General features: G+C 39.5%; 1 protein-coding gene across 3 annotated transcripts in view; it reads left to right on the top strand.

Moving 5' to 3' along the window:
• Window positions 1-200: 200 nt before the first annotated feature.
• NFATC3 (nuclear factor of activated T cells 3) overlaps window positions 201-22,654 on the top strand; it is a 64,482-nt gene continuing 42,028 nt past the window's right edge. For all 3 annotated transcript variants that reach the window (XR_005628879.1, XM_039721140.1, XM_039721139.1), the window contains exons 1-2: window positions 201-492; window positions 15,843-16,962. Coding sequence is in view for 2 of the 3 variants with exons in the window: in XM_039721140.1 (XP_039577074.1) it covers window positions 393-492; window positions 15,843-16,962 (1,220 nt within the window). In the remaining variant the exon portion in view is untranslated. The remainder of the gene's footprint in view (window positions 493-15,842; window positions 16,963-22,654) is intronic.

Raw genomic sequence — 22,654 nt, 5'->3', positions numbered from 1 at the left:
AGGGGCGGGCTCGGTGCGGAGCGGGCACGGAGCGCAGCGGGCTCCGCGAGGGGCGGGCTCGGTGCGGAGCGGGCACGGAGCGCAGCGGGCTCCGCGAGGGGCGGGCTCGGTGCGGAGCGGGCACGCAGCGCAGCGGGCTCCGTGAGGGGCGGGCTCGGTGCGGAGCGGGCACGCAGCGCGGGGGGCTCCGTGAGCGCCCCCCCGAGTGACAGAAGCGCCCGGGCACCGGAGCTCGCGCTGGGGCCGCAGCCGCCGCTCGCGCCGCCGCCCCGCCTCCGGCCCCTCCGCCGCCCGGTGTTATGCGGCCGTCCTGAGGGGCGAGCGCAGCCCGGCAGGACCCGGCGCGGCCCTGAGGGGCGACGGGGTCTCGCTGCGCCTCGCCGGCCAAACCCATGACTACGGCAAACTGCGGCGCCACCGACGAGTTCGACTTCAGGCTGATCTTCGGCGAGGACGGGCAGCCCGGCCCCGGGCCGCCGCTGGGGCCCGCAGGTGCGCCCCGGGGCCGGGGGGGTCGGTCGGGTTCCTGTTTTCCTCCGAACGAGGCGGGGAGGGCAGCGGGGACTGCGCCGGCCCCGCCGCCGCGGGAGGCGGCAGCCCGGGGGGAGCGGCGCCGTCTGTCCGTCCGTCCGTCCCTCAGGCCGCGGCCGCTTCCCGGCGCCGCTCCCGTTCCTCCCGCGGGACGCGGGGGCTCCGGGCCGGTCGGCCGGGCCTCTCCCCGCCGTAACAACTTTCTTTGGGAAAAAAAAACCCCAAGAGCTCGCATCGTGCGGGAGGAGCCGCCCCGGGCGCGGTGGCGCTGGCGGGGAAAAGGCCCCGGGTTGGATGGGGTGGCCTCACGCCCCCCGAGCCCGGGGAGCGCGGTGGGGACAGGGCAGAGAGCAGCCAAGTGTTAGCGGGGCAGTGTGCGGGCACTTCGGTGAAAAGTTTCAGCCGAAGTGTTCCCCGTGTATAGAACATCCCGGTACTCCAGCGTGTTCTGCAGACTTTGTGTACGTGTGCATGGGCGAACACCGCGTGTCGAGATGTGATGGCTCTCTGGCTCCGTGTGTACAAATGTACGCATACATCTCAGAGTGCTTCCATTTTACTTTGTTCTGTAGTACTGAAGGTTGAAAATCCTGTTTTAAAATGCTCGTGTTTCTTGAAACTGCAGAAAACAAAGTATTCCCTGTGAATTGTGGCGTGAAGAATCAATAAGGAGCAGCTGTGCCTTGTTTAGCTGTACCAGAGTTTGATGGCTGCGTGCTTTATTTTCTAACGTACTTGAAATAAGTTTTAATTGGTAATGGGCTGTCTCATGTCTAAGTGTTAGATGATAAGATAGCTCTGAAACCCGGCTGTATCCCGGCTAAATGATGCAGCCATGTTGTTTGACTCGGTTGTCTGCCTAAGTTAATTAGAAAAAAAAATTGTTTGATACAGTCTGTGTGAAAGCACTCAGGATTAACTTCTTAGAAAATCCCTAACTTTCTTGATGCTCAGATTTAATTTGCAAATTCGTTTAGATCAGGGAAGGCTTTGTCTATTTTCCATCTCAGTACAATAGCAGATGGTTTGTTTTGTGAAGGGGGCCTGAATTCTGCAATCTAGATAAGTGCATTACAGTACCGTATGAAAGCAATTGAAAACATGTGAACAAATGACAACAAAAATAACTTTGATACCCCCATTTCTGTTATTTAGACATAAAACTGGTTGTCTAAACTATGTTCCTTTGTCAGTAGATGAAAATGAGAGAGCAAGTTTCTCAGAAAACTGGAAATACTAGTGTGGTATCAACTCACTATTATATTTGTATTTGGGTAGCAGTCTTTAACAAGCAGTTCAGATGTTACTCTGAATACTGAGAATTTTCCATGCTTGATAAGTCACAACTATTCTTATGTCAAATTTAAAAATGTGGTATTTGGACCATGAACTAGCTTGTTTGCTGTAGCTCTCAGTAAGAACTTTGCATCTGAAACTCAAGTAATTTTACTGTTTTGTAGAATTCTGGAAATGATCTCGCCTGCTGTGCACAGATGTGGCCTTCAGGGGAAAGGGTTAGAGTAGGACCCTGCCTTCATGTATTCTGTTAAAAGTATTGCCAGAGCTCATCTGTTTATTCTGCCCATGTATTTTACATGTGAAGAACTAGAATTCATATGAGAAGTCCCATGTTGGAAATCTGTTTTTCCTTTACCCCTCTTGCAAACACATTAGATGAACAAAAAAAAAAATTCTTAGAGCTCCCTAAAGCATCTATTTCATAATCCCATATCACTTCCTTCAATGGTGGTGTCTGTTGTGCTGCAAAGTAAGCATAAGGGTATTTTTTTTCAAATGTATGCTAATAATAAAACATGTAAGTCACAGGGAAAGTTGCTTAGTTTGAAATAAATAATTCTAAAATTACTAAGTATTCTGTGATCATGGAAAACACCTGAAAACATATTCTGATCCTTCATGCTTTGTCTCTAGAAGTTTGAGACAGGCATTCTGATGAAGGAAGTGTCTGGTACTAAGTTCTTGTGCAAATAACATGGAAATCTATGTTAATGGTGTCTTTTATACTGAGACTACTCTAGTGTTGTGGAGATTTCATTCTTTTATATATGTACACATATAAGTACATACAGTTACATATTTGTATTTAACTGTATTTGTAATCAAAAGCAAGGAAAAGTGAGCTATTCTTTCATTTTCTTGAAATACTTTTGATATCTGAATTAAGAAAGTGCTAGTGCCAGGCAGTAGATTACCCTTTTTATGATATTAAAAGAACAGTAAGAGAAATTAGGTGGGGTCTTTAGTTATTACACAGAACAATTTCAGTGGGTTTCAGGATATAAGGACTGACATTTGTAGTTTTGTGCTAAGTTGCAGGATTTGAGACTTTTGTTCTGCATTAGTTCTTATTTGGTTGATCTGAAAGTTGTAATTCCTGCTGCAGAGGAGAATGCATGAAAGAAGATGTGTGAAGATGCTTGAAATCCCTAATGAATTGAATACTGCAATCTTTGCAGCATACTTGGATTGAAATTAAAAGGGGTAGCACATTTCCAGTTGTTTTTGAGTGGAGGTAAAAATGTGCTCAGGTAATTGCTAAATTAAAGATTCTCAAAAGTTCTTCAGCTGCTTTCAAGTGGATGTTAGGTACTGAGCAAGACATTGTGCAAACTCTTGCTTTCTGTTTCTCTGATTGTTCAGTATCCTTATTCCAAAGAACCAAGAAATTGTCACTTTGGTTTTGTAGTGTTAAGCACCAAAAGCATTTGGTACAGTTCTAGGTACTGATGAGCTTCATCTTTTTATCACCAAGAAGTTCAAGCCTCTAGTTCCCGAAGGTAATGCTATAGCTCACTCTGAAGTGAACTAAATCTCTTTGTTGCGAAATTTTGGGTAGCTGCAATAGCATCAGAGTGCATCGTGCCACCTTGTATCAGTTGCATTTGAAATGTCTAAGTCAGCCTGTGCATTGCAGATGTTCAGGTGCTCCACAGTGTGTGAAAGAGACTGGCATGCAGTGACAGTGGCAGTGTTTGGTGGGCCACCTGGTTTGGTCTTTTGGATGAAGACACCTTTGGGATGTAATATGTGAACTTGAGTGATTGAATTAGCTTGAATGCTTTTGTAATGATGCCCCCATTCCCTTCACCACCACCACTTTTGCAATACTATTCAGTGTCATTTTGGAGAATTTGTCTAGAATTTATTAAGCAATTAAACTGCATTGAGTTTTTCACACTGCTGAGGACACGTTATACTTTTTAAATGCCAATCTTCTCAAAATGGAAGCAAATATGAGTTGCTATGATATTTTCTGAAGTTTTATTTTAGGGGTTCATGTTCTCTTTTAAAGAATGAGTTTTTACAAAGTAAAAGCTGTACTTGGAGTATATACTACTGAGCTAGGAATTTGGGATCTTAGAGGGTTCTGTGTCATGCAAAACTATTTCTTATTGGTATATGAAATTAGAACTAACATTCTAATTTCTTATTGGTATATGAAATTAGAGTCTGCAAAGTGTTCAATATTCAGAAGATGAAGAGTTACAGATGAGTTATTGATGCCATTGTTCAGCATCCTGCCTAAAATGTTCATTATTTGTGATTAAGTATTCTAAGAGCTAAAGAGGGGCTTATGTTTTGTTACCCAGTGAAAGAGCAATGTGAGTTTCACCCTAACTTCTACCTTTTGTTCTTGCATTATGAAGTAGAGAAGGAGAAATTAATATTTCCATGTAAATAATCTTCCCTGGTTGATTTTGTTTATTTGCTTTCCCACAATATGAGTGCTTTAAAAGAACTGATCAAACTACCCTCCTTGGACTTCAGGTTCATAGTATTTATTTTATTTTATTGGAAACCATGAAACAAGCTGAAAACGGATTCTTCGTATTTCCTGTGACTTAACATTTGGTTAAGTAATACTATTTGGTAATCCTGTTACAAATGAGTATTATAATATCTCTTACTTTTCTTTTGAAGACTATAAAATACATCCCAGTTCCGTGATGAATTTAGTGACTGTTCAAAACATCTTTGTGAGCTGCAGCCTCATTCTGCATAAGGATGCTGTGTCTGGATTTCTCTCTTTCATTGATTTACAAACTTCTACTCCTGTTCTCCTCTGAGATTTTTTCCTTTCACTTAGAGCTGGTGGGTTATTGGTTTGTTACTGGATAATATGACTGAAATACACATTTTGCTGTAGTGACTGTCAGAGTAATACCTGATCTTTTCGTTTGAAGGTTTTCGTGTCAGACCTTTCTCTGTGAGCATCCATGAGCTGCTTGGGCTGCTCAGCAGTTGTCTCCTGCCCACATACCAAGTGCTCTGAAGTGATGATGGCTGCTGGATTTTCCCTCAGCTAGGCAGAGTTCTCTTGTAGTGAAAACTGGCACCATGTATGTGTTATTTCATTTATGTATGTCACAGAAGTCCTAAAACCACTGACTTGTACTGAAACACCACCACAATACTAGTCTTTATAGTTTTGCCTTCATCATCAATGTGTAAAGTATCCTTTTTCCCTTCCTAAATGTGCATTCATGACTGGTATTGCTGTCAGGGATTGTTGGTAGAGAGCAGAAAACAGTCAAAGCTGTTGACAAGAGTTTGCAGCGTGGTTGAACTTTTTGTTCTTTTCCCCGAGGTTGTGATTAACGTAAATAATCTTAAGAAAGTCAAGTTGTGGTAGAAAAGAGAGAGTAGTCTTATAATTAGATTGAGTGGAAAATGAAGGCCTGGATGCTGGCAGTAGCTGTGAACTTATGGTGTGCATTGACTGAGGTGAAATTTGGTTTTGTGCTCAAAAGCTGGCGCAGAACTGTTGCAAAGTTTGCTTTCCCTGGCTGAGTAAGAGGAGCTTGTGAGACATCTTTTGAAGTCTTTTTACCGGGCTACCTTGAACACCTGTATGTTTCACTTGAAGTTTTATTGGTTTTTTAAATTAGTTTGATTCTGTTTAGATTTGGTTGTCTGTATAAATAGGTAGGAGAGAAAGTCTTTGCACAAGATGGTAACTGTGGTTAATATATATAATTTGAGCCATCCATCTAAATACAGCTGTCTGTGCTGCTCTGTTAACATTTGCTATACAAAAGAGTGCTCATGTGGTTAAGAATAGGATCAGCTGGTGCAACTCTAACAAAGGAATGAATGGATAAGTTACTTGAATCCATTTAATTTTTTCTCTCTTAGATATAAATTACACTTTCTAACATAAATATTTATTTGATAACTGAGTTTTTAATATATAGTGATAAACCACCACTTGCAGGAAATTGAGCTACTATCATTTTATTTTACAAGCTGGTGGGTGCTGGTATCTGCATGTAAAAGATTGACACACAGGGACACAATGCAAATCAGTCATATAGGCTGTGGTTATATAATCTACTGATAGGGGGGAGGAGGAAAAGCCAAACAGCTGCATCTGACCAAAAACAGAGGGTCTTGTGAATTCAAGATAGCTTAGAGAAACACTGAGGAAGAACCAAAGGAGAATGTGTACTAAAGTGCTGTCAGTGGAGTCAAGAATTGCCTGGCAATTAAGAGATTAAGATGGTAATCCGGGCAAGCTGACATGTTTGAGTATGTTATGATTTTTCACAGTATTCTGGATAAATCTTGCCTATTTGAATGAAGCTTGATCAGGATGAGACTATTCAGGGAAAATACCAAAATCTTTTGTGTGGTATTGCACAGCAGTTGTAGCTGCAGCTAATCTAATTTAATAACTTTTCTGTTTTGGCAGTTTGGTTCTTTGATCACTACATAGTGCATTGAAAGTCACTAGCTAGTGAGTCACTATGTATTGCAGGGATTTGAAAAAGGTCCCCAGTTTGACAAAATGTCACTTATTTTGTTTGTGAATTCATAGTTGCACATCACTCTCTGTCCCCTTTCCTCTCAACTGAATTGTGGGCAGAGTGTAAATGAAAACAAATCCTGAGACTTGGGATGTGGGAGATGGCCAGGGTAAAAAAGCATTTGGGCTTTTGTCTTACGTATTTCTGAAAATTATAAATTTCTTGCTATTTCTCAAAGTAAAAAGTAGTAAAAACATGACAGTCCCATTACTTTGGTCTGTATTGTCCATCTGGAAGCAGTTTGTCCGATGCCACCTGAAGTGTAGCCAGCTCAGTAATGTGGCTGTGAATGAGAGAGAATAAATTTGAGTAGATGGGCCTGGGTCAATAGTAAGCAGCAGTTTGGCTGTTCACAGCAATAACGTAAATGTGGGAGTTGTTGCCTCAAGCTGCCCTAGTGGGCCAGGGAAGTACGTGGAGCAGACTTGGCAGAGAGCCCAGCCAGTAAAACAACATCCAAGTCCTTGTATTTGTCCAGGCATGCCATGTGGGCTCAAATGACACTGGAATTCAAGATGAGTGAAATGATCAGTAAGGCTAAGTAAAACTGCAGGGCAGGAGCAGGCTTTTTAAGAAGCCAGTACACCCATCTGTGAGTGTTCTTTGAAATACTGGCAAAAGAGAACATTAAAAAATCATAGAACTGTTCAAAGTCATTCAGGGAAGATGAATTTGAATCTGAAGCACTGCAGGTCTGGTGGAAGGAGAGAAGAATGAACTTTCTGGGGATCTGACTACTAACCCATGACCTTTCAGCAGTAAAGTCATGAAAATAGAATTCTGTGTGTGGTTTGATTTGGTGTCATGTGGTGATTTTGGTGGGTTTTTTTAAAGGAGAAACAAAAACTTCATTTGAGGTTGCATGAAGGATGTTTGTAGGTAAAAATATGAGCAAGTACTTGGAGCTAATTCATTAATACCAGAAATGTAGTATCATATTATTTAGATTAATATTTAGATTAATAGGAATTGCATGCTTAAAAATGGCTCTCAGGCTGCACTTTGAAGATTAGTCATCACTTCTAAAAATGAGAAATATTTTTAATACAGATAAAATTGTTGAATGGAGTTTAATATTTCTGGTGTTTTTCTGGGTTTTTTAGCAGGTTGATGGAGAGGGTTAACAAAAATCTTAATGTTTTAGTTGCTGCTAACATTGCTTTTTTGGGAACAAATGCTGTGAGACATGTTCTTTTAATCTCATATTTTAATGTTTTTAATGGTTTTGGAAAAAATGGAAGGATGACTTAGACATACTTTCAGAGAGGCAGTATTTGCTCTGTGCTAGAGAGGGAATGAAATTGTGACTGATTGTAGTTGGGCCAGGGCAGAAGCTGTCACCTTTTAACTAAAGTTGTTTTACAGGGTAGCCCTCTGTATCTTTGTAGCCAAAATGAAAGTGTGACAGAATGACAAACTGCTAATCCAGTCATGTTGCATTTATTAACTGTTAGTGACAATGATTCATTGCTTTGATGGCTGCATAATGGCCTGTAATAATATCTGCAGTGATGTATAACTGCTCATGTGTATCTTGAGATGCTTTCTAGAAGTTGTTCCCTAAGTCAAGGACAAGAAGGAGGTGAGGAGATTCAGTAACTGATTACAAAGGGCTTTAATAGTGTCATTTGGGATAACTGTATTCAAACAACAAGGCTATAAGGAAATACATTATTTAATCCAAAGAACTGCTAAGAAAAATTGTCAGCATTTTGTATTTTGCATAGCTTCTTTAAGTGACGTAAGTCTCTGTATTTCATCAGTGTAATTTGTCACATTTAGTCTTTTGAGAGCAAATGCTGCTGTCCTTCAAATGGCCAAGCTTTTTGTGTTGGGGGCAGGAGTTAGGCTGAGGTACAGTATGTGGTGATACCTCCACTCCTACTGGAATAAACACAAGCCATTTAGGATTCTGGGAAGAGATGCAGTTACACGTGGCACAGTCGTGAGGCATGCTAATATCACCATCTCTGCATTTTGGGGTGTCATTCTGAACCTTGCTGAGAAAAATGGTATTTGTGCTCAGCTTCAGCCTCCTCTTTTTCATTTGGCTGATTCATGTCTCTGCCTTTACTGTATCAATCTAGCAAAGTGAACTCAAGGTGTTTCTGATTCTACATTCATGTGAGCAGATGGGAAAACAGGGCAGTTTCAGATTGTCATTCTGGTTTATTACAGCCTTTGAGTTTAATGCACCTGAAGTCCGCATTTAAGCTGCATTATAAAATATTGGTGAAAAGCTGTAATAACTGATGGTTTGAAATATTGAGTTAACTATATGGTAGGACTGCCTGCTGTGGAATGGTTTGCCCTCTGTCATGCAGGCCAGCTGCAGCAGTACAGTGTAATTTGGCTGAGGTGTGAAGAGTTCCCAAACGAGTTTGTTCAGATACTATTGATACCAGTTCTCAATCTCTGTGTTGTGCTCTGTTTGATAATCAGAAAGGGATGCCCCCATTTCAGTCTCCCCTGCACTGTGTAACTGTTCCCCACTCAGACATCTTGCCTTGCCTTACTGCTCTCCTTTTCTACCAGTTTGCACAAAGACCCTGCTCTGTGTCACTGTACTCTCCTGTGAACTAAAATACACATTTTCTTGCACATTCCTGTCTATTTTCTTTGATACGGCCCTACTTAACACCTTCTGATTTTGGAAGTTTGGTTTCTGCTCAGTGCTTGCTTTAGGACTGGCATTGTCTCTGTAAAGAGCAGCAGGTTGCTGTGAGCAAGGTCATGTTGGAAGTTAGTTTGTGGTAAAAACATCCATGTAGGAGTTAGGTGAATTCAGTGAGGATTTCGGTTCATTCTGTTTGAATAACTGAGGAGAGCCTTTTCATGGGGTCTGTTAGCTCTGCCCCCACAAAGGAAGAGTTGTGCATGGTAAATTGGCCCACAGTAGCAAGAATCTAGGCAAACCTGGCCTTCTGGCAATTACAACACGTGATTAATTCCCTTGTTCCCTTCACTCAGTATTTGCCTAATCTTCTCAATTACCTTTATGCTCAGTCTACTTCCAGTGGGTCAGGCACAGCACACCAGTTTGGGAGTGATCAGGCTTCTCTCAGGTCTGCACATCTGAAATGCTCTGGGGTTTCAGGGCTGCAGTCCTTTTGCAGACTCTCACACCTGATCATATAGAGTAAGTTCATCTTCAGAACAGCAGTGTCAGATGGCTGCTCATACTGTGTGAGAGTACCTGCTGTGCCCATGCACTGTGCTGCTTCCAAAAGGCTGTACACTAATATCTCTGAACTACTGGGTCGTGTTAAGATTACCTTTGATCTGACAGTGAATGACAAATGAGGCTTCATCAAACTGGAGGGCAGCAGCTTCTGTTTTGTCTACAAGGTTATTATGCAGTGACATACCGTGTCCTCTTGAATGATATAGACACAGATTAAAAATAGGAACCAAAGAGGAGCCCACAGAACTTGGAGGCTTCTAAAGCAAGAGCAGATATTTTTAACCTGTTACGAAAATTAATGAATAATCCTTAAATACTGAACCAAAGGCTTTATAAAGTTATCATTTAAAGACATGCTTCATATCAACCAGAGATAGCAGGAGAGCTGGAGAAGACACAGGTATAAACACTGCTTAGTGCTTCCGGTTGTTATTTTCTGTTTTGTAACTGAACTTAGAATGACTAATTCTTGTTGAATCTTACAGTTACAAGTTGAATTCTTTACCTGCCTTGTACATAACCTTTTAACAATGTATCTCAAAGCTGTTCTTCCCTGTTTGAAATTTAATTTCATTACTTCAATGTGAAGCTGGATGTACCCTAAGACAACAGTTCTGGTTTAAATGTGTACCAGGCTGTGGCCTAAGGGTTTATTTAGTTGCATGTTAGGTTTTTATTTGATAGTGAACACCTGCAGTTCCTGTCCTGGTTGCTTGTTTCCTCCCATGTCCTAAAGCTTGCCATTCTGTCAGTTGTGTATATACAGGTGTTAGTGCACTGTAAATATGATTGCCAAAATCATCTGTGTTAAAAGAACGTCTCTTCTCAGTTCCCCTCCCCCTTTGTGTGTGAAGGTGTGTGGGAGGGTGGTTGTTGCTCAAAAAACCTTAGTGTAGTTACACCCCAAGAGCCAGTATGTTCTTATTTTAGTCAGTGTCAGTTGTAAACATTTGATATGCTGGATTATTCTCTTGCTTAAACTGGTTAAACTACTGCAGCTTCTTTATTCTTCTGTATTTCTACAAAGGATAATGAATTCTTATCCAGACTAGAATTTGGAAAAGACTCCTTGATGAGCTCCCACTGTTGAGAAGGTTCTTTTTCTTCTATGTTTCCAGTATACTTGCTTAACAAAAGAAAATGAGTGAAATTGTGACTGGCACAACAGAACAGCCTCTGGCGTATATGATTGACAAAAGTAAAATTCATTTTTATCCTTTTTTGCGTAATCTGACATGACCATGAAGCAGAGTACAAAACCATCGAAGAGAGTGAACTACTTCATAAAATCAGAGTTGTAAATCATCCCTTTCTGAAAACTTAAACTTGCAGTATTGCTTCATGTATTGCTAACTTTGGTCTAGAAGGATGTTTCCCCCTACTCCACCCTGCTACCTTAATTTTTTTTCACAATTTATTCTTTTTCAGTACCATATTTGGCTTGCTAGTCAGTTGAACTCCTTATAAACTAATACATTGCTATGTTTCACTTGGGGGTTGTGGGATTTTTTAAGCTGATGTTTGAGCTTGTAGGAAGTATTTCTGGAGAACTGATAGCTTGTAATGGAAAACTGGAGTTAAATATCCAATTATAGAGCTTTAGTGCAATAGTATACCAAGAAGAACTCTCACCAATCGTGCCTTTAAGTACACAAAAGAAAAACTATTGATTATTGACTATTTTAAAAACTATGGATTATTAACTATTTTGTGTTCCTTGTGAAGATTAAGACTCTTCTTTCATCCCAAGAAATATATAAACTTGTGCAAACCTGCAGAGTAATGAAATAAAAAACCAGCCACATATGCTTTTTGTCCCTTTTTACAAATATTTTTGTAACCATTGTGTTCAGAAAGAGATAATGGTAACTGTCATGACAGAAGTGGAAAACAGAAGAGTTGGTCATTCTTTTTAAAGCTTGTAAGTGAGACAGACTTGCCTGAGAACACACATGATGTCTGTGTCAATGTTCAGGTCTTTCCTCATGCTATTTAAAGGACTTGATTGTTGGTTCTGTTTTCACAGTAGTAGTTTTATAAGACCTAGGTCATGTTGCACTTTCTTTGTACCTTATAGCAACTCCTATTGTCTGAAAATGTTTGTTTATGGGCTTGTAAACTTAGAATAATAAAACAGTTTGGGTAATTCTGGCACAGGGCTTATGTTCAGACATTTGATAGTAATTGACCTTCCTTCTCTGGAGAAATCTGGCTGAGTGCACAGCTGCACATGTGCATGTGCCAGTATCACTGGGGACTGAACAACTGGTGGGCAAGCATTGCTAGTCCTAAATGTGCACTCTGATACAGCAAGTAGCAAGCAAAATGTACTTTAGAAGCAGTTGTTGTGGATATTATTTAATTATATTCCCCAGTTAGACAGCTTATGTTGAAGTGTAGTTAGCAGCTTAGTAAGGGATGAGCCAGCATTGTTTTAATGCTGAACAGGAGCTGCTGTACACGAGGCTGTTTCCAGACAGTAGCAAATGTACATCCAAAATGAGCAACCTTCTGGTTCTCATTGACAGTGGATGACACAGACGCCTGATGTAAGATTGCACTGAAAGTCTGCAGCTTTATTTAGCTTATACACTGTGAATATAGAGCATCTGCTCATTTTTGTGATCCCTGGGTAGTGAACCTGATCTCAGCAGGGTGAGGAAGATTTCTCAAGTGAATTTCTAAAGACTCGTGACTTCTCTCTGCTTCTCAGTGGTAAAAGTCTTAGTAAGTAAAAACAAAGCTGAGTTTCTTTCTATGACATTTGTCCAGAAGATCTCCTTTGATTGTAAAAGAAAATGTGTTTGACGTGGTTTGTCCTTAGGAAACTGACTTGTTTTGTTTCTTTGTCTCCTTTAAAATGCTTACTGGAACAAATAAACTATTAATACTCCTTCTAAAACTGAAGTTGAACTTATTGGCCTATAGTCCTTCATTATTTTTTAACCTTTTACTGAGTCCAGTTTTCTTCACTTTGTATTGCTGTTATCTTTATTAGCAGTTTATTCTGTTGTCGTTACTAAAGCAGAAGCATTTGGCACACCTGCCTTTTCAGTGGCATGAAGGGATTTGATGTGAATGGCACTACTTCTGGTCTGTGTATTTTGCTGTGTCTGCCTTGTCTAGCATCTTGCCCCCATGTGCTCATGGTAGTTTTTCTGCTCTACCTTTGTAGTCTGCCCTAGTTTCTGTGTCTTGAGTGCTTTCATATATTTTATGGTCAGTGAAGGCCTCATGACTTGGCCAACTTCTTTATTGTCTTCCCTCCCCCAGTAGGATTGTTTGGATGTAATAGCTCTCCTATTAAGTAAACAGATTTCCATAACTCCATTTTTTTCCCTTGGGCTTCTCCATAACTCCTTTTTTCCCTAAACTTGCCTATTGTGAGACTTCCCTTTGTTTGTTTACCCTTTGCTTCTTGAAGCCCTGTGTTGGATTTGTTTTGTGCTGTTCTCACTGCTTTCTCTTTTACGGGTTATCAGCAAAGTTTTTTTCATTCTTTCTTCCACCCCCCCTGCAGTTGTATGCTTGTGTTTGTATGTTTACTGGTTCCTTAAGATAGGTTAGAGGGCTCTTTCAGATTGGATTCTCTGCAGTCTTTATTAGGACAACAATAATTTCTGATCAATTATTAGTAAAATAAATGACATGATTTGTAAAGGTCTTAGTGTTGTGCTTTTTTGTGAGCAGCTAACAGGTTATTTAAATACGTGAACTGTAAGGGGGAGGATTTATGTGTGCAGACTGAAATAAATCTACATGTTTATCAATTGAGTCTGAAAATTATTTGGGCGATTTAGACTACAAACCGTGTTGTGTTCACAGTGTTAAGCGTGCTTTTGGGATTGGATATTCATTAGGTTTCTAGCTTCCTGTTTTGTGTGTGTGCAGCTGGGGAGGGTAACGGCCAGCACAGCCAGGCTCAGGAGAGGCTGTTTGGCAGGAGAGGACCCCAGAAGCCTGAGTCAGGAAAGTTCTGTCTCCTGTCTGCTCCATCTCTTTCCCCAGCTGCTGTTGGTAATTCTGTGCCAGTCTGATCTCTCCACCTCAGCATTGTGAAAATTAAATTCTGAATGTACATCTGCTTTTTGTAAATCGGTGACACTGAAAGTAGAGAAATTGTCTTAAATGTTTTAAGATTTCTTGATTATTGGTGCAAGAGGAATAAGGCTCTTTGCAATGGTGAGAGGTTTAGTGCAAACAGTGTGCTGCTACTGTTGCTAAAACCATTAATGACAGTAAATGGTTACACACAGGACTTGAAGACTTACAACTGCTGTTTTTCTAAAACATTCTTATTATTATTTAAAAAGTTCTGTAGCTGTAACTGTTTTATTTCTGAGTTTTGATAAGCTAGATAATAGCCTTTATTAGGATTGCCTTTTTGTTCCCTAGGTCTATGCTTTTATTAATACTGAGTTTGAAACCGATATCTGTGATCTTGCACATTAATACACCAATCAATGTGGAAAACCTAGAACCAATCACTGTCTGCATTTCATTATTTTGTGATGGAAAACAGCAAAAAGCAAGACCCTCAATTAATGTTTTAAAAAATGTTCGTTCCCTAGTGAAAGAACGGGGAAATGCAGTTTTGGTAGTGCTCAACATAGTGAGCTTGTGTTAATTGTGTGTGATACGTGCAGTGGTCCTTCCTGAGAACCCTGATCCTTTCAGTGTGTGCATATTTAGCAATCAAGCTATGCTGATTTTCCATGCTTTTAACACATGTAATAGTAGTTAATGATATATAGTATGGATAATTGTCATACATAACCATAACACATATAAAATCATGCAGTGTTTATGATATTACTAAGTACTCCTTAAATGCAATGTGTGCCTCCTTTAATAGATTTCTTATGGAGTTGTTCCCTGCTCATGAACCTACAACCTTTTCTTTTTGTTTTGGTTTATTATGAAGTCTGAGGAATGTAGTCCATTCCTTGGTAACAATGTGCTTTCACTTCATTTGAAAATGCTTCCCTGTCTCTGAGGAGTTGATGTTTTGTTTCTGTTTCAGTTAATTTTAAGCTGATTGTTATTAGTGAAACTGGTAATAGACCAACTTCATTAACAAAGTAATTTTTTTGTCATGGAAAGGTCTAAAATACATAGCTTCCAGTCTGGATATTTTAACTGATTGTGAGAGAGAATACATTTATTTTAAAACAAATGTTATTAGTCTGCTAGTACTCAGGATAAAAAAAAAATTAAAAGAGCTAATACCTAGAGCTGCAATTAATGTCATTTAGCCTGCATTTGTGGAAAATTAAAGTGTGAAGACCCTATTTACAAATGAAAAGAAACAAGAGTGGAATCACAGTGGCTACAAAATATGGAAAAAGTTGTGTTTTCTGCTTTTGTTTCAGACAAATGTCTCCTATTGGCAGTTAATTTAATATTGAGAAGTGGGGCAAGAAAATCTGCTTCAGTTCTGTGAGACAAAGTTACTGATTTTGTTAACGGGACTTGTACTTCTCAAATGCTTGTTTTTCTTTGGAATATTTCCTGTGTTTTGGATAAGTTAGTGAGGTCTGAGAATATTTTGTTTTGCCTTATTTTGCTGAACAACTTGTGCTCAAACTTCATGCGACTGCACTGAAAAATGCTATTTAGCATAGGCACTTGAGAGTTTTCTAACCTACAAAAAAGATATCTTAGGAATACAATTCTTCATAGTTTCTCTAATAGTGTTCCTTGTTAGGCCTCCTTTGGTTGAATGTTTTTAGTAGTTCATAATCTTCATTCAAGTTTGAGTCACTGTAAGATGCTTTCTATTGTTAAAGTAGATCAATATTATGGATGTGATGTTCTGGTGCTTGTATGTATTGACAGGACTTGCAGAAAGTACCTCCATCCTCTTTGTGTCAAAAAGATGAACTTTAAATGATTTTTGATTAAAAATGTTTAATTATAAGTGGGATACTTATATTCCACTTACGTTATGAAAGATGAAGTTTGAATTGAGTGTTCAAGCTTAGATCCTTTCAGGATTTCAACCCGTTTTTCTGTTTGCATTATAATTTCTTTATAAAGATGTGTATAAACTGTGAAATCTAATTGAAAACAGGATTTATGATAGAAAACCATACTGTAGTTATATTTAGTTTTAAAATAGACTGGGGAAAATTTTAAATTAAGAATTAACTTTATTTTGTGTAACTAGTGTAATGGGAGATGTCTAGGATGTTGATAACAGTCCATATCTGGGAAGCAAAGGATTTTGTTTATGGCATTTATCCAAGCATTGCATTCTGACTCTTCCTCTTTTTTTATCTTTTTTATTTCATTTTCAGATCTCGAGTCAGATGACTGTGCGTCCATATACATCTTTAATGTAGAGCAGCCATCATCCTCTGTCAATCAGCCAATTTGTATTCCTCGCCATGGACTGCAGTCTCACTCCTCCCCTACAAGATTTCAGAGTCACAAGAACTACGAAGGCACTTGTGAGGTACCAGAATCCAAGTACAGTCCACTAGGTGGACCCAAACCCTTCGAGTGCCCCAGCATCCAAATCACATCGATTTCACCCAACTGTCACCAGGGGATTGAGGCCAATGAAGATGAGTTACACACAAATGGCACAGAAAATGAGTATATGGAAAGGCCTTCCCGGGACCATCTCTATCTTCCTCTTGAGCCATCGTATAGGGAATCATCCCTTAGTCCGAGCCCTGCCAGCAGCATTTCCTCCAGGAGTTGGTTTTCAGATGCTTCCTCTTGTGAATCCATTTCCCATGTTTATGATGATGTAGACTCAGAGCTAAATGAAGCAGCTGCTCGATTTACCCTTGGCTCTCCTTTGGCATCACCTGGTGGTTCTCCGAGAGGTCCCAGCGATGAATCGTGGCAGCAGCCCTATGGGTTTGGGCATGCCTTGTCACCTAGACAGTCTCCCTGTCATTCTCCTAGAACTAGTATTACAGATGAAAATTGGCTGAGCCCTAGACCAACATCAAGGCCCTCATCAAGACCTACGTCCCCCTGTGGGAAACGCCGACACTCCAGTGCTGAGATTTGCTATGCTGGTTCTCTCTCTCCTCACCATTCTCCAACTCCATCACCTGGCCATTCTCCCAGAGGAAGCATAACAGAAGACACGTGGCTAAACACTTCCATTCATAATGTACAAGGCCTTAACTCTGGGCTTTCACCATTTCAGTGTTGTACAGAGACTGATATTCCTCTAAAAACCAGAAAGACCTCAGAGGATCAGACTGCCACTTTATCTGGAAAAATAGATATCTGTCCTGAAGAGCAAGGCAACTTGTCATCATCCCTTGAAACTGCAGTGGATGATTGCTCTGGATCTCAGCACACCTTGAAAAAAGACTTGCCTGGAGACCAATTTCTTTCTGTTCCTTCGCACTTTACTTGGAACAAACCAAAGCCTGGTCACACTCCTATATTCCGGTAAGTGATGACAAAGTAACTCCTTCCTGGCTTTCCCCTCCTGTGCTTCTTAAATAGACATATAAATGCCCTTGTATTTCAGTGATGCATTAAGACTTCTTAAAGAAAACTTGTTGAAGGCAGATGAATGCTATAATGAGGAAAAAACAAGTTGAGATACCAAATACCCTTCAAAAAACACAGTAGATGCATTGTAAATAGGATTCGTTTTATTTAAGTTAAATAGCCCAGCACAGATCCCAGCTGAATTGAATATCTGTGAATTTTGTACATGCTTTGCAGTTCCATCTAATCTGAACACTTGACATTTTAATATAGCTAGGGAAACCTGACTTACATGATTTTATAAAACTGGGAGATCACAAAAGAGGTAGAGAGTTTACTTCTTTGGGCTCATATAATTCTAGAAATAGAATAAAGAAAAAAATTTGTATGCCATGCTGAAATTCATCCACAAAGATGATGTCTGGGCTGTAGTTCCAAGGTATTTCCACCATCCATGATAGAATTAAATAGGTCTTTTCCTTTTGCAGTCCTGTCATATGCTAGTGGGATGATTTGTGGAGATGCAGAAGAGGAAACTGGTTTAATTAAGAGAAAAAGTCCCCCCCCTTTCCACTTTTTAGATGGATCAGTTCTGTGATCTTTCAAGCTATAGAGCTTGTATCAATTCTTGAGAAGTTGTTATTTGGCATGTTAATAGCTAAATACATTTAAACAAGACTTATTCAGCCATTTGGTTATTTTTTGCCTAATTTTATAACCACAGGTTTTAATTGCTCTCCACAGAATTGTGCTGATTTTAGTAAATAGAAGTGGGGTTTTTTTTCTTCTCCTTTAATGTTCTTCCACATCACTGTTTATGAATTTTGTTTACTGTAAAATTTAACAGTAAAGACGCAAAGCTGCTGGCTGGAAAAATCTGTTCTACCAGATCTGAAACTATTGTGTTGACAGATAAGTTAACTGTCCTCAAGTCTGGGGTTTTTTAAAATTCCATTGCCATCTGTTAGTAATAGGTGTTCAATCTGTTTCTAGAATCTTTTCATTTGAACTAAAACAATGATGAATGTCTTAACTGATTTGTGTATTTTGGAATTGTATTATATTTGTGTAGGATACTAAGCAGTCCTAACTTGGCATTTTTGTTAGCTTGCATGCTAGCATTGTTCATAAAAGGTGAGCACTACTGTAGGGTTAGAGGTCATGAGCAAACAGGCATGGCCTGTGGATCTTTGGTTCTGTGGGATGAACAAAGTGGTTTGGAACATGGACAGCTCATACCTTTCCTCTTGTACTGCAGAGAACTGAGCACAACTGAATAAAAAGAAATTTTAGTGTTTTCATTAAACAGTAAAAATATTTTTTCAAATGTCAGACTTTATTTAGAAGCAGGAACTGAAGAATTTCTGTAAATATAAGATGGGCAAACAGAAGACAATGTAGACTACACCTATACACAAGGAAGCTACATAAATCTATTAAGCTGGGTACATTTGCTGCCAAAAATGTCTGCTGACTATTGAATTGGTGGAAATGGCTGCACTGGCAGCTGTATCCTCATTGAAATGTTGAATTACTTAGCAGGTGAAGCCTGTTCCACAGGGGCTATGGCAGTGTGCATCTTCAGTAGGTAAAACCTTCCATTCTGTCATACAGTATTATGTCATTTTGATTCTTACAAACCTAAGCTGACCCTTACATTTTATAAATAAAAATGAAATGCAAGAAGATTGTCTGTTTCTAAATAGTTGATGATGGTGACCAAAAGTGGGCACATTAGTTGTCACAAAGAATTATGTAATTTCTATGTATGTATTTATTCAATAATGTAAGTACAATTGCATTAATTGTAGCATAAATTACAAGATACAGTAAAAATAGTTTACTTTTTAATGTCTTGATTGTATTGTCAAGCACAAAGTAGTGCATGAAGTAAACAAGAGTATTGATTCCAAGCAAAGTAAATACACACCCAGCTGCAATAACTGACCCCTGGAAGAAGGGGAGTAATTTGCCTTTTGTGTTCTGTAGTGTGAAATGTGTAGGTAGCACCTTCTGCTCTGAGTGCTCTCTGAAGTTTTGTAAATCTGTTATCTACTTTATCTGTCAGGCCTTACCATGTTTTCCTTCATTCTTCTGTTTTCAGTAAGTGTGCAATGCTTAAGAAAGTCTAAAAATGTATAAGATGCTTTTGAGCATGTTAGTCATATTTCACATGCCATCCAAACTGGTTTGTTGGATGACAGCTTGTTATTTGGTCACAGAAACTCATAATCTGCCAGTCAGTGGCATATGAAAAATGTCTGTGTATTATGTGCCTCAAGTCCCATTTCTGCTCCTTGTCAGAGATAAATGTAGGGAAGGGCTTGGGCAGGACCACTGCAGCAATTCCTTCCCACAAGTGAAAGAACTGGGCAGCAGCTTCTCTACAGGGAATAGTGGAGGTGCCTGCTGATGGTGTCACTCACCAGGTATGATGGCAGATTCAGCTGGTCTTTTACAGAATATTCAGCAATTTACTTGGTAATTTTATTTATTTCATGGTTACTCTTGTTGCTGTTTAAGATACCTGTTTCTTTCACCCCCAGCCTCCCTACAGGGTGATGGGTGAGACATGGTTTTATCTGTGTCTCATGTTTTCCTTCCCCTCCCCTTAAAAAACCCCTTTTCTTCTTGGAAATCTTAATGTAGTGATAGTAGATCCAACCTTCCCACTAGGATTTTACTCCCAACATTCTACAAATGTGCTGATTTTATGACTTTCATACTTGCTGTTAAGAGTTCCAGGAAGTGCAAAAACATAAAAGTCACTTTTACAGTGCTTTCTTTACTTGAACAAGGGGAATAAAAAGAGTCTAGAGATCACCTAGAAATCTCTACTGAGCAGGTGATAATATAATACCTTTGGTGAGGACTTCACTCTCCAAGTACAATTCACAAGAGATCAGGAGCATTGCTGGTGCTGACCTTGGTTATGGTATTAGGGAGTTAAGGACCATCACAGACATGGCCAGCCCTGGTGCAGGTAACATGGGGCTATTTCTTAGCAAAGTGCTCTCTGATGATGCAATTGAAAATCATGGCAGTTCTGTTATTTTTGCTTTTAAAAAGTCATGATTATCTTTTGCTTTAAATTTTACATTTTAACATGAATGACTAGTGAAACAGTGGACTTTAGGGTTTGGTCAGGTGGATCTTGAGAATCTGTGTCTCAAGCAAACAGGCATTTGCAGGGTAGTAAACTTAATGAGTAATTAATTTCTTTTTTTTTTCTTTCTTTAGCCCCACAGTATTCGATGGCAACAAATGGTGCTTTTTTGTCTGGAAAATAACCAGACCATATTCATTAATGGTCAAAAATCTTGAAATAAAGCCTAGTTTCCTTTATTTCCCTCATGGAATTCCTAAAGGCTTACACATGGATTTAAAAACTACTACATAAATTGATGTTTGTCTCCAGACTGTTTTGTCATTAATTTACTCTATGACACTGAGAAGTGATGGGACATCAAATAGTTTCTTTGTCCCAGTGGTGATGAACAAACAGGCTTTGACAGATGTATTTACAGCTCAGAAATAATTTTAATGCTGGACATGTAATGGCAGCTTGAGAGTATTTTACTGCTGAAAACTAGGATAGCTGACAATGTAATTAATTCATTCAGGGAAAAAAATAGTTTACATAAAGTGGTAGATAGTTGAATACTTGAGAAAACTATTTCTTTTGTTTGAATCCTTCTCTTGGAAGTCTAAAGAATAGAGAGGAACAGAATTATGTCCTGTTTGTACCATAAGTATATTGGACCTTTGGTCTTAATTTTAAGAACTGCACTCACATTGAAAGATTGCTGTAGACAAAGTTAGTCTGCCAAGTATTTATCACCTTTTCCTGATAAGTAGAAATAGCACCAGCTATTCTACTGGCAAAACTTTAAAATTAAAATGTTTGCAAATTACTGACTTTGAAGATAAGAACCCACTTAAGTGAGACAAGCAAAGGAACTTTGAACCTCTCAGGTTTTTAATAAGCAATGCTATCACTGTAATGTTTACACACCATTAATGAATCCAGGGAAATTCAGGCAGTGTTTAATACAGGACCTTAGTGCTGTACCTGTTATTCATCTCTCTGCTTTGCTCTGGGATGATGGAGCAGAGATTTCCATGTGGCACTTCACTGTACCAGTACTCTGACAGCAGTGTGAACTGTGGCTCTGCCAGGAGCAGAATGGTGGTATTTTGAATGTAAACAGGATTAATAAAGTCTGTTAGTGATAGGCCACTGTGGCAGCTGGAATGGCCTCAGACTTCTTAACTTCAGAAATTCTCCATCAGGAGAATATGGCTTTGTTCTAGGCAGTGAAGAGCAGCCACAGCAGTATCTTGGCTCTGCAAGAGATCTTGAAAACCATAGTATTGGATCATTGTTATGATTTGATATTCTCAGGGGGTTGCTGTCTTGCAACATTGACTTGTCACAGAATACACTGTGGGTTCACTCTGCAAAAACTTGGGATGAGGAAAAACTGTGGAATAGCCATTGTACGGTCAGTGAGCTTTTTCTCTTTTGAAATGTTGGGAGGAGCTTTAAGTGGAAAATTATTTTTGCTACAACTAAAAATTAATAAAAGTATCTCTCTAGAAGATCTGGGAATCTCAACCAGTGAGGAAAACAACAACTTTCACAACTATCTGAAGATACTATGAGATATCTGTGAAAGGTTGCTACTAGAATTAGTGGCTACAAAGAGGTAGAAACATTTTCATACAGAGTGCCTAAAATGAATTTTTGTGTTGGTTGCACCTGTGTTCAAAAACAGTGCTACAAGTGGAAGGTAATTGTTTTTAACTAAATTATGTTGATGAGTGCCACAGGCTTTGTTCTTCCTTCTGTCCCACACACACTGCTCTGGGGCCACAGTCGAAGCAAACAGGCCCTGAGCTTCTTCCTGTGGCAGGGGGGCAGAGTCAGCCCATGAGCTGTGCCCTGCCTTTTACAGGTCTGAATGCTCAAGTCCTTATGGATGTTTGGTTCTTATACTGAACATCAGTTGTTTCCTCATCAATCAGTTCTGTTTTGGAGGTAAAGGTTGCAGACAAGAAGGTATGTGTTGGATTAATATTGATAAAATCAATGAAGTGATACCTTCAAATGCTGTTGCTTCTGCTGAGAATGCTGCCAACAGGTTCTCTCTTTAGCTCTGAGTTCCCTTTAATAGCTGCTGTTCTTCAAAGTCTTTAGTCTTGATGTGATATGTATGAGTATGAGCTTTCTGAGGCTTGCATTAATCAGATTATAGAAGTCCCTTGGTATTTCTAGAAGAACATTTGTAGGTTCACAGATTGGTGCTGTTTCAACAATGTGCAAAGATTAGATTTAATGAAAGCTTTAGAATGACTGTCACTCATTACTTCCCTATCCTGATGTGATTTGGTCGTTTACTGCATTGGTTACTGCATTGCTAATAAAGTTTTTAATAAAAAAAGAGAGAGAGAGAAACTTCTGTGAAATGCTAAGTCCCAAGCTGTTCTAACAGTAATTTGGCACTGAACTGGGTAGAACTTACTAATGAAATGTGGAAATAACTACAAACATATTCCTTCTCCATCAAGACTGCAAAGTGAAGGGCTTTAAAACAATAATAAGTGAGTTCTTATTTTTCCTAATCTTTTGTTCTGCAATAACTTG

This window comes from Passer montanus, unplaced genomic scaffold (assembly GCF_014805655.1).
Source record: "Passer montanus isolate IOZ18808 unplaced genomic scaffold, ASM1480565v1 scaffold45, whole genome shotgun sequence".
NCBI lineage: Eukaryota > Metazoa > Chordata > Aves > Passeriformes > Passeridae > Passer > Passer montanus.
The sequence above is the reverse complement of the archived record's forward strand: the minus strand, read 5'-3'. Positions and strand labels throughout refer to the sequence as shown.